The 27411-nt window shown below is 37.8% G+C and overlaps 1 protein-coding gene across 1 annotated transcript in view; it reads right to left on the bottom strand.

Moving 5' to 3' along the window:
- Window positions 1-27411, bottom strand: part of LOC140167531 (tetraspanin-18-like) — a 156845-nt gene that overhangs the window by 16708 nt on the left and 112726 nt on the right. The window contains 4 exon segments of the mRNA XM_072190836.1: window positions 10068-10135; window positions 10138-10264; window positions 11211-11420; window positions 14844-14948. Coding sequence (XP_072046937.1) covers window positions 10068-10135; window positions 10138-10264; window positions 11211-11420; window positions 14844-14906 — 468 coding nt within the window. The 5' untranslated portion in view covers window positions 14907-14948.

Raw genomic sequence — 27411 nt, 5'->3', positions numbered from 1 at the left:
AAGGCATGCAAGAAAAAAAAAAAAAAAGATCATGGCACGGCTATGAAGTCCTATCCTTTACTGACCCGATTGCAGCTCCGGCCAACATTTATTTTATAACGGGATCTTTAATTTTGTTGAAGAAATTGCATCGGAATCCTGAATGTCAAGCAATTACGCCATTTTTGCGTGCTTTGAACTCCGCTCAGCCAAAAACAAAACCTGTATTGAATGTTGTGATGTTAGGGACGCACCATTAGACTCTCAGGGTGGGGGTAGGATGTTTTTCAGCGTGTTTATACTGAGCACCTCGCATTACCGCGAATTCACCTTCACCCGCATTTCAATCCTCTCGCATTCACTGGGTCGTTTCTACTGCGCTGTTAATGCAGGGTAACAATTCACTACCCACATATTTAGTAGGGAAGGCGGAAGTCCAGCAAATAGTTTTTGTGACCTTTCAAGGTCAAATTTTGAATGCTCACACTGTATTGTGATAGGCTAACTTCCGGTGTCACCCGCAAAATCGTCACCCGTACTGTTTCTACTGTGAACGCGTCATTAACCACTATTAACCACCTCAATAGGTGGTTGACGGATTCACCCGTATTACCGCGCATTAAACTTCACCCGATCTGTTTCTGCTGGGGCCGTTACCACGTATTCCTCGCATCACCCCGAATACACTCGAATAAACCCGCAACCGTCTGCTCAGTAGAAACAGGCTGTTTGAAGAAAAAAAAACCTTCCCCCACTACATGAGCAAAAAAAAAAAAAACTTTCCCCACAAAAACAAAACAACTTTCCCCAAAAAAAAAAAAACTTTCCCCACCTAATTGTGTATAAATGCATGAAATTTAAAAAAAAAACTTATTACGCCGGCGACGAAAAAAAAACCCCCGACCCCAACTTCCTACCCCCACCCTGAGAATCTAATGGTGTGTCCCTTATTTGTCTGTATTTTGTCCAAATTTGATTTATAATCCCGGAACAAAATTCAATATTCAATGGCCAACCACAACAACCGTACCACGTGGTATGGAGTTTACCGTTCATGAGTTTACTCTGGAATGTGATGTGGTGCATGCGCGCAGATCGCATACACGTGGTATGATACTAGTACATGACTGATGTAAACAATAATAATACCACCAAAGACGTCAAATACATGTACTATTAGAAAGTCCACTCCCAGCTGTGGAAAAGAGAAAAAAAGTCCACTGCTGATCTATTCTAGACAAGTTGTAAAATATTAAAATGTGCATGTTTATACGACGAACTTGGGTGATTTTGTTGATTTCCATAACAATATTTTCAATTAAAAAAAATCAATGAAACACGATTTATATTTTGACGGTTCATAAAATGAAAGAGCTTTATAATTTTAATCAAGCAAACAGATCTGCAGGAAACCCTCCAAGTCATTTAATTTTGTTCACTAATACTTACTTCCATGCCCGGCTTCCATGCAGCATGCAGTGAGGGAGGGAGGGTGGGGGTGAGTGAGAGAGACAGACAGATAGAGAAAGAGAAGAGGCCTGGGCATACTTCACCGTTGATGTGGTTGGGGGCTTGGGGACCAGACTAAACGGCTCCTAAACACATGTGGGTGTAGTCAGAATCTTAATGTTTATGAATGTTTGATAGGAGTAAAATACCAAGTGGGGATGTACCAAAAATGGTATAAGAAATGACAAACAAGCAACAACACAATTGATGATGTATATTGCTTATGGTGATTTTCGGGGGAGGGGGGCACTGACAAGTGAATTTCAGCAGGGGGTATTCAACATTTCCACAGTGGAACTTTTCTTCGTAGTTTTGGATTTTTACTACAGAAGGGTCAAGAGTTCTGATTGGGGAAATTTTCCCCATGCGCTAGTCTACTGTAGTAGACTAGTTTAATTTATCATTCCCTAAATTAATCTCTCTGACCTGACCATGGAAAACTCATCATTCCTGTTCTGATTCAACAGCTCAGATATCCATGAGAAAACTAGTCTACTGTATTTCGAATATAAAATGAACTATGCACTCTATAGTGGGTATGATGTTACCTCATTAAAAATGCAGTCTTGGCTGTTTATGCACATATCCTGTGGTTTTTACAAATTAAGCCGTTTGAATAGCCGTCCACCGCGTATTATTTGCACATGGTCCATGTATACGCTTGACGTCGCGCACGTATACGCGATGGTTAAGCTGTCAAAGGAAATCTGAATGACACAGATAGAGCTACCCCACGTGGGTTGGGTTCAGTGAACACAGTGGGTTGGGCTAATGCATAAACATGTAATGCTTGCCTATCTGTTATTGGTTAAGATTTACCACCCACGTTGATTTTTACTTCATTAACATTCATCTCAGATTCGGGATGAAAGAGGTTGAGTCTATGTGTTAAGATATGGTGGGTCACACAGGTCATATCCAACTACCGCAGTCCTTTTTTCTCTGGGCAGGGCAGTCACTGGAGATGTGATGTGTTTCGTCATAGATTTTAAATGGTTTCATGCATGGAAACGTATGAATTGTTTATCAAAAAAAAAAAAGGAATGCAGCGCAGTCTACCCATGCGCATGCCCATGTTCCTCAAACTTGGTGTGTGTGGTTAGAGGGTCAAGGTCACCCGAGGTCATCCAGGGGTCATCTGAGGTCAAATTAGTAAAAACTGCCTGATGGGCATGACACTTCGTGGTACAGTCAACATTTAGAGCCAAATTTTGGAAGGTCATTTTGGGGTCACCGTGGGTCAACAGGTCAAATTTGTAAAACTGTCATATGGGCATGTAACTTGGTGATGGGTACAGTCACCAATACTCACCATCCATCACGACAGCCGAGAACCGCCAAATAATAGGTAACCGCCTAGTATTTCATTCATTATTTCATGTAATTTTATAATGGGGTCTTTTAGTGTATTGTGAAGCCAATAAAAACAATAATATTGAAAAAAAGCCACATATATTTCTATATTTTTAATGCAATTTTATGCTAAGGGTCACTATCTGGCGCAGATTCAAAATGTATCACACTGGTGCTCCTTCAAAAGAACAGAAATGCCCGGCAAACGCCCAATTTTTATGATGGATGATTGCATCATTATGTAAGGGATGACAGCTTTACTATCACTTAGTCCCATTCAGTGATCCCAGCGAAAGTGTAAACAAATTAAAATTGTTTATAAATTGCTTAAAAGTGAAGGATAAGTTCAAATTGTCATTTGGTATTTTTGAAATGAAACTTAGCAAAAAAACCCCAAAGAAAACAGCAGTATTGACGAAGATGAAGCCGAAGTCAAAGGGCCTGTGCAATAATTATGAGCACGGGGGGGGGGGTAAATTTGTCAAATTATTTCCCCCCCCTCTCTCAACCTGCCAAAATGCCCCCCCCCCCCTGCCTGTCAAAAATTCTTTGCATATTTGAACGTTTATGTAGTGTTTTCCTAAGCCTTTCTAGGCGTGTTATTTGAAAGGTGGTCCCTAAATGTGTGCAAAAATTACTTGCCCCCCCCCCCCTCGGCCTGCCAAAAAATTAATTTAAAAAAGCAAAAAGAATTATAGTGTTTTGATCATTAAGACTTAGGTTGATCAATGATTTAACATGTAGATTATCAATCAATTTTTTAATAAAATCAGTAATATTGGAAAATGCCACATATTTCTATATTTTTTAATGTAATTTTATGCCAAGGAATTCGATCACTAGGGTCATTTGGTGTATTGTGAATGGTGAAACCAATTGCCCACAACCACCTGACGCAAGCATTCAAAGTGTATCACACTGGTGCTCCTTCAAAAGAACGGAAATTCCCAGCAAACGCTCAATTTTTATGATGGATGATTGCGTGCGTTATGTAAGGGATGACAGCTTTACCATTGTTTACTATCACTTAGTCCCATTCAGTGATCCCAGCGAAAGTGTATAAACAAATTTGTTTATTGCTTAAAAGTGAAGGATAAGTCCTTTAAATAATTGTCATTTGGTATTTTTGAAATGAAACTTGGCAAAAAGACAAAGAAAACAGCAGTATTGACGAAGTTGAAGCCCAAAGTCATAAGGGCCTGTGCAATAATTATGAGCACGGGGGGTAAAATTTTGAAATTACCCCCCCCCCCCTCGGCCTGCCAAAAATGGCCTCCCCTCTGCCCTTAGCCCCAGTGGTATAAAAATGTCAACTTTTTTGAGAAAAGTGGGGGGATGAGGCTGTGGATCACGAAGTGCCCTTGTAATAGTGTCAAAACTGATCCAAGACTAATTTTTTTTTAAAGCACGAAAAACGTTTATCCGCGGTATCAGGAATTACGGGGGGTGGGTGGGCAGAGGGAGGGGGAGTGGGATATATTGGTATACCAATATACAAGTATACCGACCCCCCTCACTTGTTAGATTCTTGAGCGCTCTGGAAAAAAAAAAATCGGGGTCAACAATTCACAACTTCTGTCACCAAATTACAAGTTGAGCCCCCCCCTCTGTCCCGAAAACCTTGCTACGCCACTGTGTAGACAAATTAACTTGACATTACATATTATTAGCCAGCAATATTGTTGGGAAACTGTGACAACGTGACTGCCTCACCCCACCCCGTCATTAATATCATAAATCTGATACCCCAATAACAATCTGACCAATTAGGGCGCAGTATGAATCGAGTAACAGGTTTTAATGAAATAAAAATGTTTAAAAGTTTTCAAATGGTGTGCCAAAAATGCCCCCCACCGCCTGCCAACAAATCTTTGCCCCCTCCTTACATGCCAAAATTGTTGGGATCCCAATTTGCAAAAAAACAAAAAAAAACCCCAGTTTTTAGAGCATTTTTTATTTTATTGAAAAGGCGCCCCAAATGTGTGCCAACCCCTGGCTTGCCCCCCCCCCTTGGCTTGCCAAATATCGCCCCTCCCCTGGGTTTCCCTCCTTCCGGCTGGCCAAAAATTCTTACCCCTCCCCTCGGGCTCATAATTATTGCACAGTCCCTGATGTAAAATTGCTTCCCACAGCTTGTTCCCCAACGGCTGTACACAGTACACATTGACCACAAAGACCACCGCCCGGCGTTACCATAGTTACAACTCGATGCATGGTACCAGGGATGTGAGAGTAGCCTCACATCCCTGATGTAAATAACATACTTGACCCGTTGATGACCTATCATCATGATCATAATTATTGGAGAGCGGTTGGGGACCATGTGCATGTAACCATGGTAATCAGACGGAACGCGGCGACAAGACAGGTGTGCGTGTAAACCTGGTGTAAACATAATTTTGATATTGACTTTTAAAATTCAATATCAAAATGTTTATCCGCACGGTGTCGGGAATTATGGGAGGGGGAGCAGCGAGAGGGAGGGGAAACAGATATTGGTATATAAGGGGGCTGGCATTTTCTTCGGAAGAGGGTAGGTCCCAAATAAACTGGGGCTCATAAACTTTTGGAAAAAAAAGGGGGGGTCATAAAATTTTGATAACCAAAATGAATAGGGAGTCACAAGATGACCACAGATAGTGTGTTTTAAGCATGTTAAGGGGGTAAGGTGGGGGGGGGAAGTTATTAAATATTTGTTGTCAAAATAGGGGGCCGCAATTTTATTGGCGCTGACTTTTTATAAATTTGGACCCCTCCTTCCGAAGAAAATGCCAGCCCCATAGGCGCGGTGAAAAATTGTTGGAAAAGTTTCCTCTGTACCCCAATCTCCCTCCCTTTTTTGTTAGATTCTTGAGCTCTGGGCCCCCCAAAATCGGGTTCTGTTGGCAAAAAAATATAGCAAGTCTGTGGCCATCCCCCCTCGGAGGGGGCCTCTGCGTCCGTTCTGAAAAACTGGCTACACACCAATGTGTAGTACAACTAGATATTTTAATATTGGCCAGCATTATTGTTGGGAAACAACGCGCCCTGCCTCCCCCTCCCCCGTCCTAGCTACTGCAATAATAATTTGACAAATTAGAGCGCAATGAGTATGAATTCAGTATAAAGCATGGAAAGGCTAGTACTTCCATGGTATAACATGCAGTGGCATAGATTTATTTTTTGACATGGGGGGGGGGGGGGGGGTTGGAAAAAAGTATAGTGAATCAAGCACCTTTTGGCAAGAGAATAAGTTTATGGTACAAATGAAAAATTGTGCCTTATTAAAGCTAAACTGGTGAAAATATGTTGCAAAAGTGGAATAATTTCGCAAAATGGGCACCAATCGGATCTGATTGGGGGGGGGGGCACAAGCCCTTTTTTGGGCATTTTCCTATGGGATTTTCTAAATTTTGCAATCAATGGGGGGACACGCTGCCCCTTTGACGCGACGCTCTGGGAGGATGAATGTATGGACCATCCCCATGGCAAAATATTGGGAGGATATATCCCCACCCGGGATCTACGCCTATGGTGGCATACATTTCTAATGGGGTTGGAAAAAATTCTTGGAAGTAAAGTGAATCCGAAAAATTCTTTGTCCCCCATCCCCTCCCAGCGGCTCATAACTATTGCACAGCCCCTGATAATAGTGATATGAACTCGTTTTCCACACTGTGATTGGTTGTATGCGTTCAGGGTTGTTTGTAATGTAAACCCATGATATACCAGACATCGACCACAAAGATCACCGCCCGGCGTTACCATGGTTACAACTCCATGCATGGTACACGGAGACGTACCAATGGTATGGACATCGACCACAAAGACCACCGCCCGGCGTTACCATGGTTACAACTCGATACATATGGTAATGTACCGATGATATGGGCTTGTTGGCAATATTCCAGAGAAAATCAGCTGTTGCCATGCCATGGTGCTAAATACTATTAATATGTACTGCAAGCGAGGCCTGGTGTACTCGTTCCCGGGGTATATTTCAAAATTTCAAGCCATTTTTGTACCTGAATCAGATAGTGAACTGGGCCCGAACTGGGATTCCATGGCGACCCGCCGCCCCGCCAGCGCTGGCGCTGGCGGGATCTATGTCGTCAAGGTTGTGTTCATTGAATTGAATTTTCTAGTGTGGTCAGCCAGAATATTAGAGATGCGAACTTTTGGAACAACACCAGCCGAAGGCGAAAGGCTGCCTTCACCCTGATTTTCACTGATATCTCCGATGAGGCTTCGTGTGAGGTTTAATAGCAACAAGAAAGATGATGTTTTGGCTCATGGTAGGCATCGGGCAGGCGAGCTGCAGTGCAGGGCAATGTCCATGGATGGATCGCGCAAAGGATCACTGATCCATAGACTTTCATCATCATCAGTCGACTTGTACGGGTCCATTTTATGGACAGGATATAGCCTAATACCAAAGATAAACCGATGACTTAGCCTACGTTTTAAAATGGAAATACGATGCAACATTCACTCTAGGGTCTTTGAAAAATGGAAAAGATAAATTAATGACCCTATACCATGTGCATGTGTTGTCATGATGAGATGGAGAACAAGCATGACAAGTATCTGACAAGAAAAATGCCGTCATCGGACGATTGTAAAAAATGTAGTGGGAACATGTGCAAAAAGTACGAAAAACACTGCTGAACAAAATTATGTCTTGAAATGATTTAAAGCAATACACATAATATAAATCAGGTAAGAAATGTGCAAGATAGGCCTATAAAATTACAAGTCTTGTGATAAATTCTTGCACATGAAGTACGTCTATAATATCAAAATAAATTTACCTTCAACTTGATTCCCTTGATGTTTCAAGTTGAACTTCTTGTTGATTTTTAAAGCGGGTAGACCTACACGATGTGTCGATCGAATACAAATTACTAGTTCAACGTTCAAGGATCGAATCATCATAGGACCTTTTAAGACACTACTTTCATTTAATTTTAGCATTCCTAGAGTGCAGTGGAGATTCAACACGGCGAAAAACCAGGGCGAAAATATATCTAACGAGCTGAAGAGTTTGGCTATCTGGCCTGCTAGCATCGGGCCGCTATCTAGGCTCGCTACAGGTCATCAGCTGGCGGGGTTTCGCGGCTGGCCTCCGTCTATATCACTGGACTGGGTAGTGTCGATGCTTCCACGAGTCCCTGGTTGAGAATGTCTCGATCCCAGTCTCGATGCCTGGGTACACGCATAAACTTTAGTATTGAGATGAAAACCACATAATTTTACAAACCGTAAATTACAGCCAAGAAACATTTTCTTTTTTTTCCCCCATAGGCTAAGTTCAAATAACTAATAATTATAGGCCTAGGGTGGGTAAAAATATAGTTTTACTTTTAATAACAGGGGCTTATATAAATGGCTCATCGTGGCGAACAAGTATATTTCTTACTAAAATCATTAGGCCTATATTTGAAAATGATTTCCAACACTATTTATAATTAGGCCTATAGGGATAAACGTAAACTGAAAGCTAGTACAAAGGCCAAGGTGCCGACGCCAACAAGGGAAACTTAAACATAAAAGCAAACTAGTACTTTAGGCAAAATAACGGTCCCAGATAACAGTCACGGATAACGGTCACGGATTATGTACATTATAAATAGCACACCAATTAGCTTCAATTGGGATAATCTGAAGTGTCAAGTGGTACTTAAACATGTTGAATCATATTCTGATCAAAATAAATATAATGATTGCACTGCGCTTGTGGAAGAATTTCAGCGCATTTTCAGCGTGGATCACACTCCCGTATATGGTAGTAGTTTATGATCATTTGCATACGGTTACCATAGATGCCGATCGGCACAATTGATATGTAAATTAGTAGCCAGAATCATTGCTCATTATAGCAAGAGCACCGATTGTTGAAAAATACACTGAAAATTTGCTGATAATTTTTTTCAGCGTAGACCTTCTATGGGAAAACGCATTTCAGCGTTGAGGTAGGCTTTTCAGTGTGATTTTCATTGTCAAGATTTCATAGTGATAAAAGGTCATGTTTTTTATACTGGGCACCTAAAAAGGGTGGCTCTGTTGCATTCTTACTCATCAAGACATGTTTACATGTATGTCGTTTATTTGATGTTTATTATGAGCTTGTCTGGTACTATTTTGTTCCTTAGATATTGGCCTTTCAATTTCTGGAACAAAAATTAATGATTTTCATTTGTACTAATTACTGCAACTCGTTCAGGCTAATTAGTCAGGGGTGGCTCATGTGGCGGAGGATCATGTGGTGGAGGATCACAATGCTGTACAATGGTGATCCTCCGCCACATGATCTTCAATAAACATTATTGATGGATTTCTGTTTCTGTACTTGATCTCGGCTAAATGATATCATGTTTAGCATTCATTGCCTCAGTATTTGTTAATTAGACAATTAAAATTTACTAATTACTTGTTGCTACACTAATAAAGTTCATTGACCTCTATGCATTTGAATAGGGATTTAATGTAGGAACATTCAAAAGGGTGCTACGGGCAAACAAAACATGATAAAAGGCTCAAACTTCTTAAGCAGACCTTGGTTGTGATCCTCTTTACTTTAGTAAACTAAAAACTAGTAAAACATAGAAGGTTTGCGACAAATCTGAAAGAGCGCCCTCACACTAAATTTTGGTCCAAAAGTCAATTTTTACAAAAGCGCTTTGTCGAATTCTTTTTAACTTTCAAAACTGGATTGTTGAGCTTATTTTACATCTAGGTACATACCTCAATCATGAAAATTTGCATTTCCAGTGCCAAATAAGGTATGTTTTGAAGAAATTTATATAAATATAGATAGATTTTTGACAACCCTGTATCTACATTTTGAATTACTTGACCGCCATAAGTTCCATATGATTGGGTGGGCAATTAAGTTAGCTATTTTAAACATTTGTCAAATTTTTACATTATCGATATACGTCGGGGGGTGACACCCCTAACTGAATTAATATTTTCATCCTTATTTTGCTTGTTACACCCTGTATATTTTATGGGCCACCCTGTATAATGACTCCCATTGTTTCGTTTCTGAAATGATCCGAGTATATGCTCTCAGAATATATACTTTAATTGGGTTCTAATGTAAACTTTTGAAGTTATAGTACCAAACCTGTAAAAACATGTGATTCGCTTGAAAAATACACATGCAACGCAATTGGTGCCCAACATAAAAAACATGACCAAAAGGACATTATTGAACTTTGAGAATATTTAGACTACCAACTAACCCCTTGTTGGATGACATCCCATCCTTTAGTAGCAAGCTTTGATGCCTCATCTCGGCTGCTGTCTTGTTGCCGTAGTCCATTTCCAAGAAGTCTTTGCCTTCCTTATCCAAGAATGATGTGATTTCATTGCTGTAGATAGCGGCTAAGATGCCAGCAGCGAGTTGTGCAGCGAAGATGATGAGCAAGAACAGGAAATACTGGAATGTGTGGACAAAAGATAAAGTGTACAAAGTTAATAATATTATGGTGTTAGGATTAAAGGCCCATTCAGTGATTTGCTCATCCGGACGATTGTAAAAATCATCAAAATTCAGATTTTGGTACCTTTGTCATTGTCATAGATGTGCTAACATAGCATGCCAGTGGTTCAGCCGAAAGCCGTGTATTTAAGCCAAAATAAGACATTTTACACAAATCTGTAATTTAGATACTGACAGAATCTAAATTAGCTATTTGAATGGGGCTTCAACTTCGCCAGTACTGCAATTTTCTTTGTTTTTTGCCAAATTTGTCATTTCAAAAATACCAAATGACAATTTGAATGACTTTTCCTTCACTTTTAAGCAATTTATAAACAATTTTAAATTTTTACACTTGCACTGGGATCACTGAATGGGTCTTTAATTTTGTATGACCCAACTATCTGCTGCATCTCTAGACTTTATCCCATGAAAATGCAGATTTTGGAATCAAGTGAAAGCTCATGTTTTTCTCATAACCCCATTGAAATGTTAGGCCTGGAATGTGTTTTGTTTAAGGGGACAGATAACAACGTTTGCGCAGTATTTTGTGGGACCTGAGAGTAATTCAGACACATGCATTCTGAATACGAGTAATGTCCTTCTGATATCAAATAATTTTAATTTTTTTAATAAATTTTTTTATTATAAATCTAATGTATGTGCTTAAAAAGTGTATGTAGCTGGGAGGAAAAGACAACCATCATTTGAAAATTTTTATCTTTCGTATTGAAGATATATTTTTTTCACACAAAACACCTAAAACTTTTAAGGTCTTTTACGGAAACAATTTTATATGTGCAATACGAAAGGTCAAAATTTTCAAATGATGGTCAGCTTTTCCTCCTAGCTATGATAGCAATTACAATTTTTTTTTAAATTGTACAATTTCAATATTACTTACCAATACCAAAAGGCACCTATTCTCCAAGATGGCACCCAGACAACCACAGATTGCAATGAGAAATACCAGAGCACCAGCACCAATGATCATGTACACAGCACTTCTGAGGAATTCATTCTGCAGTACTGCGGCTACTTCTTGGATTGGGATCCAGTTTGCAAGTCCAAAGTGGATTAGACATCCTGTGACGATCAGGCCAAGACCACATAACTGGAGAAAACAACACAAACAAACATTGGAGGTTAGTGATGAGAGAAAACAAACTAAATTATTATATATTTTGAGACCGAATTAAAAAGACTAGTTTGCTTCTGACGTCATGGCAAAGGCGCAGCGTGATTGGTTACTGACCTGCGCAGTATGGCATTTTCGTCTGGTTGACAGGATGTCACACACAAACTAGTCTTTTTAATTCGGTCATGGATTAGGGAACAAACCAAAAGATCGATGACGTCCTATAAACTAAACTAGTTTCGTTTAGAGGGGAGGGGGTGAAAATACTTGATTACATTTGTACAAAAACATCGGTCTGAAAAATGTGTTATTATTATTTATTATGTCAGAATTTTCAAAATTTCTTTAAATTACGTTTCTGGCAGGGAGGGTGGAGGTCGGCTAAGAACGATACTAGGTACGTTTATAGAAGTCATCGATCTTTTGGTTTGTTCTCTTATAGCAACTGCCATCATGGATGTACATACAACTGGCCCTTTGGAAAGGCTGAAATTGATGACTTTTATATGCAGTCTAGATCACATATAAAACAAGAGCACACAATTAAAAAAAAACCAAACGAGAAAATTAAATTTCTTTTTATCTAAACCTCATCAAACATATTGAGTTTTCATTATTGGATATCGTGAAACGATAAATAAAATACACACATCAGAAATTTAAACATCAAAACATTCATTGCATTGGAACCTAGGAAACTATGTTTTGTTAATATTTTATAAGGTCTAGCTTTCATTCGTTCAATATTACATAAAGTGCAATGGTATCATTGATAGGTTATTAGGTTGCTAGCACTATGGACCACAATGGCCTCATCCCAATGGCATTGTTCAATAACCTCAATCAAACAATCATAGTGCAAAATTTGACCTCAAGTTGAAGAGTATGAGTTTTTGTACCAAAATTTTCAAAGGTCACTCCATGAATGTATAAATTTATTGAGGTTAAAGAAATGTGCCCTGATAGATGAGCATGTTGTGGATCAGGTTATTGGCAATTTATTCCAAATATGGAAAATGTGACGCAATTGAACAAAACGAGTCTGATTTTCACTTTTAAATTACTGTTCATTTTACACTCTACAACATATTGAAAATGCCATCAAAATTTGTCTTACTGTTTTTGAGAGACAATAATTATTTTTGTGTTATTAGGAATAGGCCATATATTAAAAGGCGGCAATATCTGCGATAGCTGCTCTATAAATATTTGACCATTTCTGCATTCTATATTGTACCCAATCTGAATATATGACACCTGGCAGCTACATTTTGTATAATTGCAGATGGGGCCTTCTTGCATCAAAAAACTGATATAACTCCTTTTGGTCACATCTCATATTCATTTTCACCGGCATCCAATTCATTATGCTTGATTATATGTCATATAATGATCACAGCCATAATCATTGACTTATATTGGATATTAATGACTACATAACAGAACTATTCCTTGAATTCCCACGATCTATATGCTCTTGCATGCTTTATATTAAAAAAGAGCTTTATAGGCTATACTGATGTAATCTCGATTAGGTTTTAGAACCAATTACCGTACTGATGTGAGTATAGTCCCACCCGTTTTGGGTGAACATTTTTCAAAATTGGGGGTGGGACTATACTACTCAATAAAAAAAAAAAGTGTCCTTGGACCTAGACCTAAATGCTAGGATCATTCATGGTTGACCTAAAAAAAAAAAAAAAAAATTCAAGATGTTTTGTATTTTTAATATGAAAATTGATAATTTGTATTCATGTCATTAATGATTTCAAAATGCATTGAATTTGAATGCATTTTGAAATCATTAATAGAGTATGACATGAATACCAAGTATCAATTTTCATATTAAAATACAAAACATCTTGAATTTTTTTTTTTTTTTAGGTCAACCCTGAATGATCCTAGCATTTAGGTCTAGGTCCTAGGCCACTCAAAGCCGAAAAAAAAATAACTTAAAAAAAAAATTAAAATTTTTTTTTTTTTTTTTTTTAAATTTCTGAAATTTTTCGAAAATTTGGGGGTGAGACTTTACTCGAAGGTGGGACTATACTCGCGTCAGTACGGTAATATGAAAATGGTTTCATTCTAGTTCTCAAGTAATCACTTTCAATTACATGTGAACCAAAATCAGGTACACCCCCTGCCCAGTTTAAGGCAAAAACATGCCAAATCAACATCTTTGGGACACATTTTAGTCCATCTGCATGTCACTGAAAATGAACCACTATCTGCGGAGCCTGGGACATAGCTTTGGCGGGGATGGGGAATGGGAAGGAGAGAAACAAATGAATCTCTGCAAAGCCATTTCCCGAGCCATTTATCGTCAGGATTCTCTTCATGGGGGTAGTTAACATTTACAGTCTCTCTAAAAGCTGGTATGTGTATATATATATCCCACCGATAATACCGGGTCAAAATGATGCAACCGGGAATTTTTTTTCATCTTTGTCCCATTTTTTATTTTGCCCCCCCCTCCCCGACCAAGAAAGCTGGTTACCCTCCTGTGCACCACTATTTCATTTGGGATTAAAGCACTGCATGCCATAAATGGCAGTGTGACGCTATTTGCCGACGGCCGCTCTAGACACTGAAGAGAAAATTCTCCGACATAAATTGGACTAAATTGAACTTAATGAAAATTACGGTACTTTCGTTTAATCCACTGGGTCATTTTAGCTGGTGAATAGCAATTTGTAAAAGAACAATTAATAAAGCCTTTGAAAAAGTAACATGGATTGCTGAACACAATATGCAGTGCTTCTATCTTAATGAGTGTCATACATGTCTTGCATTTGGATACTTCATATACTAAAAATATTGAAACCATTGCAACTTTAATGGTCAATCATGGAAGTGCATTTTAATCATGAGATGGCCAGGACCCTGAGAGGGTGGTTGAAATCATGTTTGATAGAATATAGAGACATTTTGAAGAAATGCCATGTCTTCATGCTGTGATGCCTGGTCACTGGCCCAGTGGCTCCTAGCCTCCTACTCACTTAATGTAAAAGAGTGAAAAACTCACTCTCCAAAAGAGCAAAAATCACTCTAGAAGAATGAAAATCACTCCTAAAAGAGTAAAAATCACTCTAAATGAGTTGAAAATCACTCCTAAAAGAGTGAAAATCACTCTAACAGGGTGAAAATCACTCTAACAGAGTGAAGGAAGCAATCTTTCACGGCGTAATATAAGAGACATTGTGCTCAAAAAGAAAAATATCATACTTTGAAAGAGTAGTTTTCACTCTTTTAGGAGGATTTTTCACTCTTTTGGAGTGATTTTCACTATTCTCACTCAAGAGTTTTTCACTCTTTAACATTAGGAAAAAGCAGAAGGAAGGGGGGTATCAGGTAAAGGACTGTGACAGTGACATAAAAGACACAATACACTTGACTTACTGCAATGATGAAGTTAAATATAAAGAGAAGAAATTTCATGCACTTGACTCCGCAGCCCTCCATGGTTCTGTGTGTTTATATTGTAACCTCAACAATTCACTAAATCTGTAAAGACACAAAAAGAATTAAAAATACACTTGTTAGAAATTGGATGAAATCTCATTGATATTTGAGTCTGATGATGTTTTATATTTGGAAAATGACAAGTTTAGACCCAATGTTAGTTTTAAACTATGTACCACAGAGTAACTATATAAACATCTCAAAAAAAGTAACTAACCCCCCTTAAATAATGACAATTATTCAAAAACGGGTGATTGTATTACAAATCTGTAAAATGCGTTGGAAGCAGAATTTATACCTGCACATTTTGACACCTCATTTGCCCTGTAGCAATTGACTAAATATTGACGTCACAGCGTACATTTAAATCAATGTAACCCAAGATTTGAAAGTTGCAGTAAATTGTATTGATTTTGTATTCAGTGTAATGGAAGGAAATCTGTATGATGATATCTGAGTGTTTTTGTATTGTAAAAATTTGTATGTAAGTGCAACTTTCAAATCTGGACCTCACTACATTAAATTGACCGGTGTTTAATTGTTTTCTGGGCTATCGTATCAAATGAGGTGTCAAAATGCGCAGAAATAAATTCTGCTTCCAACGCATTTTACAGATTTGTAATACAATAGCCTCTTTTGAATAATGATCATTATTTAAGGGAGTTAGTTACTTTTTTGAGATGTTTATAACACCCTCTTGTTTCAGTGTAGGAGTTTAAAGGTGTATGTTATAAGTGCATTTATGGGTGCGTGGTGGAGTATAGACCACTTGACATCACTGTTTATCAACAAAGGCGAGGGACTCGTCTGTCGATATGGTCGAACGAGCCGCTACACTGTTCAATGGCTTTCCTGTACTATATGAAATGTGGCGGGCGATTTAAAATGCACATGCCCTTAGCAGACTACGATTGTGTACGCACACTGCAGGGCAAAGAACAATGGAAATTGCCATAATGCGCGCGCATACTGCCGGGCAATGACGTCACATGGCAAGTGGTCTATACTGTTTTTTTCCAGCTCTTAGTTTTACGTCGGCGCAGTTGGCATCTATAGATGCAGTTATATTTGCAGTATTCCTTTTATGGCATGAACACGGTTAGTCAATTAATGTAAGTTTTGGTTTTATGTCAGTGTAGATGCAATTGAAAATTGGTAATTAAGGATGGCGCTGTAACGATTGAAGACGGTGGGCCCTGTGAGGTGTGGTATAAATACTATAGTTATGCAGTGTGCTACAATGCAATAAAAGGATGTCCTAGCTAATTCCTTTTTTAAGTTAACAAAATTGTATATATATGGTACTATATAGCTAATTTTGAGACAAAGGTGCATTTGTTTATTTGTTTGTTTGTCTTTCCTCTCACTCAAATGCACTTTTGAGGGGAATAAACAACAACAACAACAACAAAACACTTTAACCACACGATGAGTTCAAATCAAAAGTAAAATTTATTACATATATATACTTTTAAGCAAGAAAGACTGAAACAAACGACCTCAGTCAAACAAGTGTCAAACCTTTTATCATTTTCTTGAACTTTACATGTGGATCACAATCCTACCCTTTTGTTCTCATTTATAATGGTGTAATTACATATATTTACAAAGTACAAGCTGACATTCTATTATTGTACTGTACAATTTAGGCCTATATCCAAAGCCAATAAAGCACAGTTAACAATGCAGTCCAATATAAGCAGTTGTAATGAAACAAACCCGATGACGTACCCATCATTGAACAGAAAGTGTGCTGTATATACAAAATAAATTAAGTAGGGTACACAATTTATATGCAATGCTATTAAAATGCTGTTAACATGGTTAATGAGGACTGTAAGCACAACTTAAACATGTTGAAATAAATCAATTCAAATCTGAGTAAATCAAATCATGGTTCTTTCATGAAATGATGGCCAAGTCCGACTTGTAGTAACTAACCTTTAATAATTCCTGTGCTCAAAATATTAAAACACATGTATTATACTTCAAGCTGAAATCACTGAACCATTGCATTTCACTTTGACCAAAAACCCGGCATCACAGTGACAGCTGGGTTGAACTACCACACTGACGTCAAAAAAAATTTTCTTTGCTGAATGACAAGAAATCAAAAATATGAATTGTTTGTTCTGGTCATGGATCAATACACCGAATAGACAAAATATATACCAAGCCTACTGCAAGCTTCCAGTCACACAGTCAGTGACTCTGTGAGTCATGTATGATACAATTGACTTAACATTAGCTTGATTTTGGCATGATTAATAATAACAACAACCCCCACATACACAAAGTCAATACTATCAGTGAATTTATGTTAATTGGGTGGAGTGAATATAATATGTAAGAGAAAGTTCATCATAAATCAAAATCATGTACAATCAATGGGACTTGTGGTCCAATTGGGCAACTTATGAGGCCCGGTGGGTTCAGTTTGTATTTAAAGGTAGGACGTATGACCGTTCCAGGATTTGAAAATGACCCCTATTTCACGGGGAATCAAGGACATTTGCAGCAATTTTACCCCCTATTTTGCGCGAAATCAAGGAAAATTTGCCCCTAAATACCTCCCTATTTTTATCATTTTGAGGACGTATTTTCATTTCAACCCCTTATCACGAGGAATCAAGGACATTTTTTCGAAATAAATACCCCTATTTTTACCATTTAAGGACGCTTTTGAATTTTTACCCCTATTTCACGGGGAAATGAGGACAATAACGAAAACTGTAGCGGTAAAACACGGACGAAAGTCCTAGAAATATACCCTATTTTTCATTTCAAGGACAATTTTGCTCCAAAACACCCCTAATTTGGACAATCGCGAACAATTTTGTCCTCGAAAATTCCGCGGACATTTCTTGAAAAGTACCCCTAATTGGAACCATCATGCGTACACATTGTCAGACTGAACCCACCGGGCTTATGAGGATATCTATTTTACGTAAAAAAACCCAGTAAATGCAAAAATGATTTTAACATATATGTGTTTTGATTTTGGTCAACACATTTTAATAATAAATAGGCCTATAGATGTTGGGTGATATACAGCGTTCGAAATTTTGGTTGTCCGGTTGCCCGGGACAACTAAAAAAGTCGCCGGACAACCAAAAATACTGATTCGGTTGTCCGCCGGACAACCATAAATCTAGCCAAAAGTCACATTTGTAGGCCTACGGACAACCAAAAACTTACACAGACAACCGGAAATTGTAATCTGGTTGTCCGTGGGACAACCATTTATTTTTCCTAAATTCGAACGCTGGTGATATACAAGTCATTGCTTGTGTTTTAATAATTAAATATGCAAAGTGATAATTTCTGTTCATGTCATGCTCTATTAATGATTTCAAAATGGATACAAATTCAATGCATTTTGAAATCATTAATAGAGCATGACATGAATACAAATTATCACTTTGCATATTAAAAACACAAACAATTTTTTTACAATTTCTGGAATTCTTCGAAAAATGTGGGGTGGGAATATACTCGGACGTGGGACTATACTCGTACAACTACGGTATATAGGTAATACAACTTTAAAATGTTTGGTTTAAAATGTTTTGAGTTTGTTGGGAAGCATGGTCACAAAGAAGTTGGATGACATTTTTAGCATCACTCCTTGCCTTGCAAAAATGGGCTATTCCATTTAAAATCCACACTACCCCTGTGGAAGATTTTGGAAATATCTTCGACAGGGGGAGTATGAATTGCAAATGAAATGAGCACATTAGGCAGCTCCATTTGAATTTCATATGCCCTCTGAGAGAAGATTCAACCTGAATCTTCTCCTGAGGGAGGGGAGTTTCAAATGGAGCTGTTTTTAATGTGTTAGTTCCATTTGAAATTCACACTCCCCCTGTGGAAGATATTTCCAAAATCTTCCACAGGGGGAGTGTGGATTTAAGTGGAATAGCCCAATGTGACCATTTGGCTATTTCTGGTCTCCTTGTGCAAATAAAACTGATATGCATCAGTGACCATGCAATAATAAATATTGCCATGGAAACAATGCTGGGCCTTGCCTTAATTGTAGGGAAATACTACAATATACCATGATTAAAAAAATAAAAATTCCTTTTACTGCACATAACAATATAAGATATATTAATAAAATTTGAAATATCAGAAATTATGTAGAATGCTGCATGTGAATTCAGTGCTTTTTGTCAAACAATATTTTTTTTATAATACAGCTATTCACATTTTGTACTATCTAATAATTAAGTTCAGTTATTGAAGAATTAATTACCTTCCTCCATATTTTTTGTCAAAATAAAATATAAAAAGGTCAGAGAATGAAATTAAAAAATTTAAATGGCTATTTTGTCCTCATGCTATTTGTCCTCTTGCTTTTTTCACTAAAAATAAAAGAACCATTTGGTCATGGGCTATTTTAACGTGCCTCCCGGCACGTTTGTGCAGTGAGATTGAAATTCCATGCAGTAAGAATTTAAAATGCGTGCTTAAAATATTTCTATGCAATTCGACAAACTCAATAGGGATGCTTTAATAGCACCTATATATACAGTATGGTCACTTTCAGGTAAAATTTTCGCTCTGCACGAACTTAACATTTGTTATTTGTAGTGCTCGGTGATTTCATCACCCCTTTCCTCATGTTTCTAGAAAACTTTTCAAAGGGCCGCATGCATATTATATTCATAGTTTGCGAACCGCTAGGTATCGTCACCCCACTACCCAGGCCTCACGCCTTGCTCACGACTGTATGTGGGTTTCTGACCAAATTAACCTCATATTTTATCGTAAAAAGTGCCCGAAGTTTTGCGCTGTTCTCACGTTTGCAGATTATGCTTAGCATTGCTTTATAATTCAAGAGTGTCAAGTGTCCAAACTAATACGGTCAAAAATGAGTTACTAAAATGCGTGAGTTTTTTAAATCTCCAAAACTCGAGGGAGAAAGTCCCCTCCAACCAGGGGCGTGTCCAGGTTTTATTTGGGAGTTGATTTTGAAACATGGGACTTTTGGACCATTTCCCCCAGTTTTGGACTTTTTTGACCAAAAAAGTATGAAGAACCCAACTTTTTCGCTCGCTACGCTTGCAAATGGGCAAACGGAACCTTTTTTGATCGAAAAAGCATAAAAAACATGTTTTTACTCGTTAACGTTTTGGTCTGTGGTGATGGGGGGTTGCTTTCCTACCCCCCTGCTCCAACGCCCACTCCTGTCTGCAAGGTCGCAAACGTGCAGTGACTTTTTTCTCTTAAAATAGCCCCTGCATTTGGTAAACAGTTTTTTCGCTAAAAATAAAAAATAATGGTTTGGTACACCTATCTGCATATTATACAAAGGTGATACACACATTGAGTGTAATCCTAGAAAATTGGCCTAAAAATAGATTAGACTATAGTCTAGTATTACTGAGTTTACCATGGCAACATCCACTATGCACAACAACAGTAAAGTATGCGTCTCATGTGAGCATTTTGTACATCCATTTGCATATTCAGCTTTTCTGTTTTTCGATCAATTGAATCCTTTTTTGAGAAAAGCAGAAGCAACCAACCAATATTGCAGATCAGATAGGCTCTTCCATGCAGTTGACATCCATACACCCCCTATGGAAGACATTACTTTAATTTCCCACACAGGGGGTATAGATTTCAAATGGTGTCAACCATTCAGTAACCTGGGTTACTGTTACTTAGGGTGACACAATCACCCTAAGTGCTGCTATATGCTCAGGGAATCGCTGGCTGGGCCAGCGTAACCCCTGTGGCTGTGATCGTGTACTTGGCACTCGAGGGATCTAAGGTTCGAATCCTTGGGGTACAAAGTGACTTCTTTGTTCATCTTCTCTCCTTTTTTGTTTCTTCTTTATAACTTCTGATAGCAAAAAGCAGTGTTCAGTGTTAGGGTTAATTTAAACAAGTATTTACAATCTAAATGCGGATAGGTGTGCGCCGTTTGGCTGCAACCTAGTTGATGCGATCTGATTGTGATGATTCACCATTGCAGCGAAATTACAGCACTTTGAGTCCTCTAAGATCTGGAGAAAGGCGCTTTATAAATCCAAAATTTATTTTTATATATTTATTAAGGCATGTCCTGAGTGTCACTATCAAACAAAAACAAAACAAAAAATCCTGACCTGACTTGACCCCAATGCTATACACCACACAGCGTCATCATCCCTATATCTTCGTGTCAAAAATTGCCGTGATAGTACGGCGAATCCTCTCATTTTTCAACAGCTACGCATGGCGATTTTGTTCGAGCGACTCGGGCTAAGCATACCGTTTACACGATATGACTATCATATGAGATACCACAGAGTTTCTAATCTACATGTTTTTACGATTTGCGCATGCTCAGTACCCCATATGATGTTGCCATTACAAGAAAATTTGATTTGTTGTCAGGTAAAACCCAGGTTTTGTTTTCAATACACTAACTGGAAATGCAATACACTAATTAGCGGTGATTGCTGTTTGCTGTGGATATATTTTGCATTTTATCCATAACGATTTTTAAATCGTTCATCAAAATTGTGATATATTCAACTGTTTGAGAATTACAATTATATAAAGGAACACGTGTAGCCCATTCAGCTAAGATCCAGATGCTGTATAGAATATTAAATCACAAGTCTATAACACAATGCATATATCGAGTCACTATGTAACTTTCTTTATCTGTGTCAATAATAGAATATTGATTTCAATTGAATACATTATGAGTTTGTACTTCACCACTGAGCGATCGATTTCTAGCCAATCAGATATCACTCCTTTCTTGTGTTCGGTGAAATACCAATCGCCCATCGCTCACCAACGGCATTGCAGGGAAAAAATCTTTATAATACAGGGTGTCGACACTGTGCACCACCAACAAAAAAAATATTTAAAATTGTAACATTTTTTGAGATACTAGGCAAGAATCTAGGAACCTCCCTTATAGGAAGTATGCCTATTATACCGGTATATATTTGAAGTCAAGCTGAATGATGATATTAGGTTAAGAGCTGCCTCTGTGCATGATGTTGAGTGTGTAAATTGGAGCCCATTATTTCATTTTCGCTTGTCTGTTGATCAATTTACCGATGTCAAATGTCATGCTCTGCTTGGTGAGTTTTGCAATGTATTAAAGGGAGTCTATGCCCATGACATTATTACACTGGGCAAACACAAATAGAACATGTTTCACAAACGTGGAAATTTATGTTAATTTTTTTTGTTTTGCATTTGCCAATTTTTGAGTTGCTTCACTTGTTTTTCTAAATCAGGATTTTAAGCTTTGTCGCACAGATCAATACACAGACGAATTCACAAAAGGACGATACACCTATATCTATTTAAGTACAAAAGTGCAAAAATATAAAATGCTGTGCACCAAAGTGTTTGGGTACACCCATTGCGTTTGTGTACACTCATACAATTATCTCCATTAAACTGGGTACAACACAGTATAATCTCATAATAAACCACATTTTTGGGAGTCTGAATTTTAAACATTCAATTGTTAAATTTATAGTGTGATGCAAGCTTAGTGTATAGTGAGCTTTTTTTCAATGTTTTTAACCAAATCCTATAAAAACCTTATCTTATTCTAAGTGCCTTATTCTATATAAATCCTGATGCTTAAACCTGATTCAAATTGTTACCCTAAAGTTAACACTAAAACAATATTTGGGGGGAATTGGTCGATTTCAGGGGAAATGCAAGAACTTGCCTACAATTTGGAATTATTTGTTTTTTCTGTAAAAATCATTGAAATTCAGTCCTTTTTGGAAGAAAAAGATTCACAAAACGGCCACTTTTTAACCTCCTGCACCCAACAAAATAAAACCTGGCTATACAAGCCATCAATTTTGACTACATATTTTGACTTCACTGTATTTTGAATGTTTGTGCATATTCCCCATTTGTAGGCCTTACTATCACCATTTCATCATTTTAATAAGCGCCCCCTAAAAGTGACAGATTTTAGTGCCTAGAGCACTAATTAGGTCGAATACGATAAACCATGTTGAATGTAGTACAGAGAACATATTGAACTGCAGTGTAATATACCATGTATAGCCGTGTTCAGACGCATGGGTTTACACCCGGCGGAAGGTCGGAGGATGGTCGTGGTAAGCACTAGTCGGCGGAAGGTTGTGGGAAATGTCGGAGTAGTGCCAGTGTGAACGCTAGTCGTGATAAGCTCCTCCGACCTTCCAACGACCAATTTACTCCTGACTTTTGTCAGGAGTAACGCGTAAACACGACCTGGTGGGTCGGAGTAACTGCCCGTGTGAACAAGTATAACACGACCAGTCGGAGTAAGGTTAACTTTCACAATGAGCTGGTGACTTTTTGTTTGCTTTTTGGGAAAGATCACCATTTATAATAAGCAAGATGGAAATAGTGCTCGATGCAATGTTCATCAAAGCACCATTTCATACTTTGTTCATAATTCTATTTGCCACTGCTAAGCTCCTCGCTGTTGAGCATGTTGATGGGCAAACAGTAGTGATGCAAGGGGTAGGCGTGGAGAAATGTCGAAAAAAGTATTTAAAAGCAGAAGAACAAATTGCGGCTGACAAAAAAAAAAGTAAAACACTGTCAGCAGCAATTTGTTTTGACCAATAAATAAACAAATTTCGTTTGGGCGTTTCGATAATACCCAATCATATTGTATAGTTACTCTGAGTATTCAATGGTCCCCTGCGAAGGTCGTGTTAAATTTGTCTGCAAGCCCGTGGTAAAGTAGTCGGAGTAAACGTGTGTGAACGAGTGTGTGTGAAATTAAGTAAATTCTTTGGAATGCCGGTGTAAATTTACGCCGACTAGTACCCACGTCTGAACATGGCTTATGTCTTATTTGATTATGTGATCCAGTTCATAAAATGCTATGATCAAATGAAAGAAGTGGTCCAGTTCATAAAATGCCATGATTGATTAAATGAAATAAGTGGTGCCAAATTAGGTGAACAGAAACTTCATTTTTGATGTTATTAAACTAAAGTCTCATTTAACCCCATGGGCACTACCGGTTGAAATATATGACTCGAAGAACTATTTTGATTGGTTACAAAGAAGGCGATATCATGTATTGAGCCAATCAGAGATATTTTATTAAAGAAGTCAGTTCTGCTGAAGGGGATTCAGCAAAGAGCTCTCTTTTGATTGGTAACTAGATGTTTATAATCATGTAATGAACCAATCAGATGTATTGTAAGAAAGTGCCCATGGGGTTAATATATCTGAGTAGAAATCATTGTGAGCATTGCAGCATGTATGTGCCATGTCATGATGTCACGCTCCTAGCGATATTCTTATATGCTTGGTCACTGGAAGCGTTTCTCTTTACAGTGATGTTATAATAGTGGCTTATAATTTTGGCTTGTGTCTTCTTGAAGCACTGTGGTTTGGGAAATTAATATCGATGACAGAAAGACTTTTATTTATTACTTCATGTTTATTGATATTTATAAATGGTTCTGAGACTTTTGTCATGGGTATTCGTCTATGGACCATCGTTGTTATCACACTTTAATATCAAATCAAATATAATTACCAATATCAGGTACTGTCATCCTTATCGACCAAGTCAATCACTTTCACTGCTGTCAATTACTTGTCACTGTTGTTGCCAACATTACCACATTCAAATAAACATTTTTTTTAATGTTTAAAATTATGTATATTTATATAATTCCCGTCGATCATGCCACTGTTTTTCCATATTACCACATTCATCATCATCAACATTACATTGCCACCATCACCATGTTACCATCAATTATCATCATTGTCTTCATCTCACTTACAGATATATCCATGATCAAGCTCCAAGAACTCATCTCCAGTTACAAGCCAACTTGCAATCGCCGTTCTGGTAAAGCTACAATGTATCTCCAAATCACTTTGAACTGTTTCTTCATAAGTTGCTCATTCATATGGCAATCATGCATTTTCGGGTTTGTCCGCTAAACTCTGGAATGATCTACCGCGTCAGTACGGTATTAGTTTTTTTTATTATTTATTCATAGTTAAACATCATCATCATGGCAGGAAAAAGTGGGCAATACGGGAAGCTCACTCTTGGGAAATTTTTGGTTTTTGACCAAAAAAATAAGGGAAATATGGCATACTGGAAGGAAATTTGGTAAAACTGGAGGGAAATTCTGGATTGCTTGCAGGAAAAAAAACATTTTTCAGCCTCTGATCATCATCATCATCATCTTTAATAATTGTCCCCAATTCATAACTACAAGCACTCTTTTCCTCATCTTCACCCCAAATGCATCATCATCACCATCATTGTCCTCATCTTTGTTACTGTTGTTATCGCAAACTCCTCATTATCATCACCATCTTTGTCATCATCTAAATGGTTGGAGTCACTGATCCCTCACCATCCCTCCTCTATCTTATCATCCAGCTTACATTATATCACCACCAATTTAGTGGTGTTTAAAGTCTTTCTCAGATGCAACTTTCATCCTTCATCCTAAGTTATCCGTCTGATACGTGGTGAATTTGAGGGATGAAAGAAGGACTTTTCATACGTACAATCTTCAAGGCAGTGACAGATGAGCTACTACATCAAAAGCAAGATATGGTACTATGTCAGGGATTGGGTGGGTATTTGCCCACCAGTAAATTATTTTGCCCATCCAGTAAATTAAACTTGCCCACTGCCAAAGAATGTCCACCCAGTAATTATTTTGCCCACAAAAAATTGGGCACCAATCAAAGTGATATTTCTTGATATTAATTTTTGCTATTTGAAAGTTACGCATTGCAAGTGATTAATCTTTTCATAACATTTACCATGCTTTTATTAAATTTAAATAATTCAATCATTTATACTTAACAATTTTTACCCTAAACTATGTATATAACCTCATCCAATTAATGTATCTCGCTGCACATCCCTTTTTAAAGGGATTTTTATTCTTCTTCATTAGAAACTCTGTATGAACTTGAGACTGTCAATCAGAGGTTGAATCATAAATGAAAGTACATGTACACTGGACCTGTTATCAGCTTGTATAAACTAATTGTACAAACCACAATGTTTGTTTAATTGATAGCCTCTTGATTGCAGTCATGATTTAACTCATTATACCGAAAACCACCATTAAATTAATATAATGCGTATTCTGCAATCTGTAGGTGCATTTATATCACTTCCCTTAGATGTTTTGGTGTCTGGGGGTGGGCTGATTTAAAGTAATTAGCCATAACATTTGCTGAGGAGAACGCGCCTTCAAAAAAAAAATTAAAATTCTGGTTTTACACAATTGTAATGTACTTTAGTAAAAGATAGCTACTCTGCAAAAATCGAGACTTTAGTGCTGTAGTTTTGTCAAAATCTGAGATTTTGAAAAAAACGCAGGAACCGTTGTTTTATTATTACGATGGAAATATTAGTTGAACATGTTTATGCGATGTTCATAACACACAACGCAGTACATGGTGTGCGGGACACACACACACACCCCTCAGAGGGTAATACAACCGCCGGAGTGTATGCATTGGCGCTAGGAGTAGTAGTAAATTCCAATTTTCTTTGCTTTACCTCACTTGATCGGTTCAAAATTAAAAGGGACATATCTGACAATAAAAGCTAACATTTTATGGAAAAAATACTAATCTCTTTTTACAGAAATGTTATAATATGGCTTTAAATACGGGGTGTTCTCCCTAAATGCTAAAATGAAGATGCTTAATTGATGTGGCGAGGATGTATAATTTATGCCAATTTGCGGAAAGCAAGCTAAATATCATACCCAAGAGTTCACAATTGAAATACCATTTTCAGTTTTAGCACTTTTTTGATCAAATTTTCAAGAACAACAAGACCTGCTGAACTAAAACTTGTGCAAAATTAGAAATTCTTAGAACCTTTACAACAAGTTTACTTTTTACAGTGAACCTCTCACAAATTTTCTAAAAAATCTGAAGACGACGACTAACGGTTCAGTCTTAAGGATCACCTTCAGTCCATTTTACAATGAACGCGTTTACAGCCTCTTTTATCGATATCAAGTCTAGTCATGCACTGCAGAAAGGAAATGTAATTCTTGGGACAGGATTGAATGGACGCCAGTGTGCGTGACTGGTCAAGCATAGCGAGCGTACGTTGGCTTAATGCGTCTTGTGTATTTGTAAATTGTCTGTGCATACGAAAGGTCCACAAATAAACTTCTGGAATTGTAATGAGACTGCATGTAGTCTGGGCTCTGTATAGCATACATGTACAGTTGACCAAGTCATGGGCAAGATTCATTCTTTAGCATCTTGGCCCCTATAGAATCATCCTCCCTCCTCCTCCTTCCCCTTCTTCTCATCCCTCTTCTGCTTTGCCTAATAATAAACTTGATGTTTCCAAAACTGACCCCTATAAAATCATCCTCCCCCCTTCCCCCCCCCCCCTCCTTCTCATCCCTCTTCTGCTTTGCCCAAGAATAAACTCAATGTTTCTAGAGCTGACCCCTATAAAATCATCCTCCCTCCTCCTCCTTTCCCACCTTCTTCTTCGCCC

This window comes from Amphiura filiformis, chromosome 13 (genome assembly GCF_039555335.1).
Source record: "Amphiura filiformis chromosome 13, Afil_fr2py, whole genome shotgun sequence".
Classification (NCBI taxonomy): domain Eukaryota; kingdom Metazoa; phylum Echinodermata; class Ophiuroidea; order Amphilepidida; family Amphiuridae; genus Amphiura; species Amphiura filiformis.
Note: the sequence above shows the minus strand (reverse complement) of the source record. Positions and strands in the feature narration are given on the sequence as shown.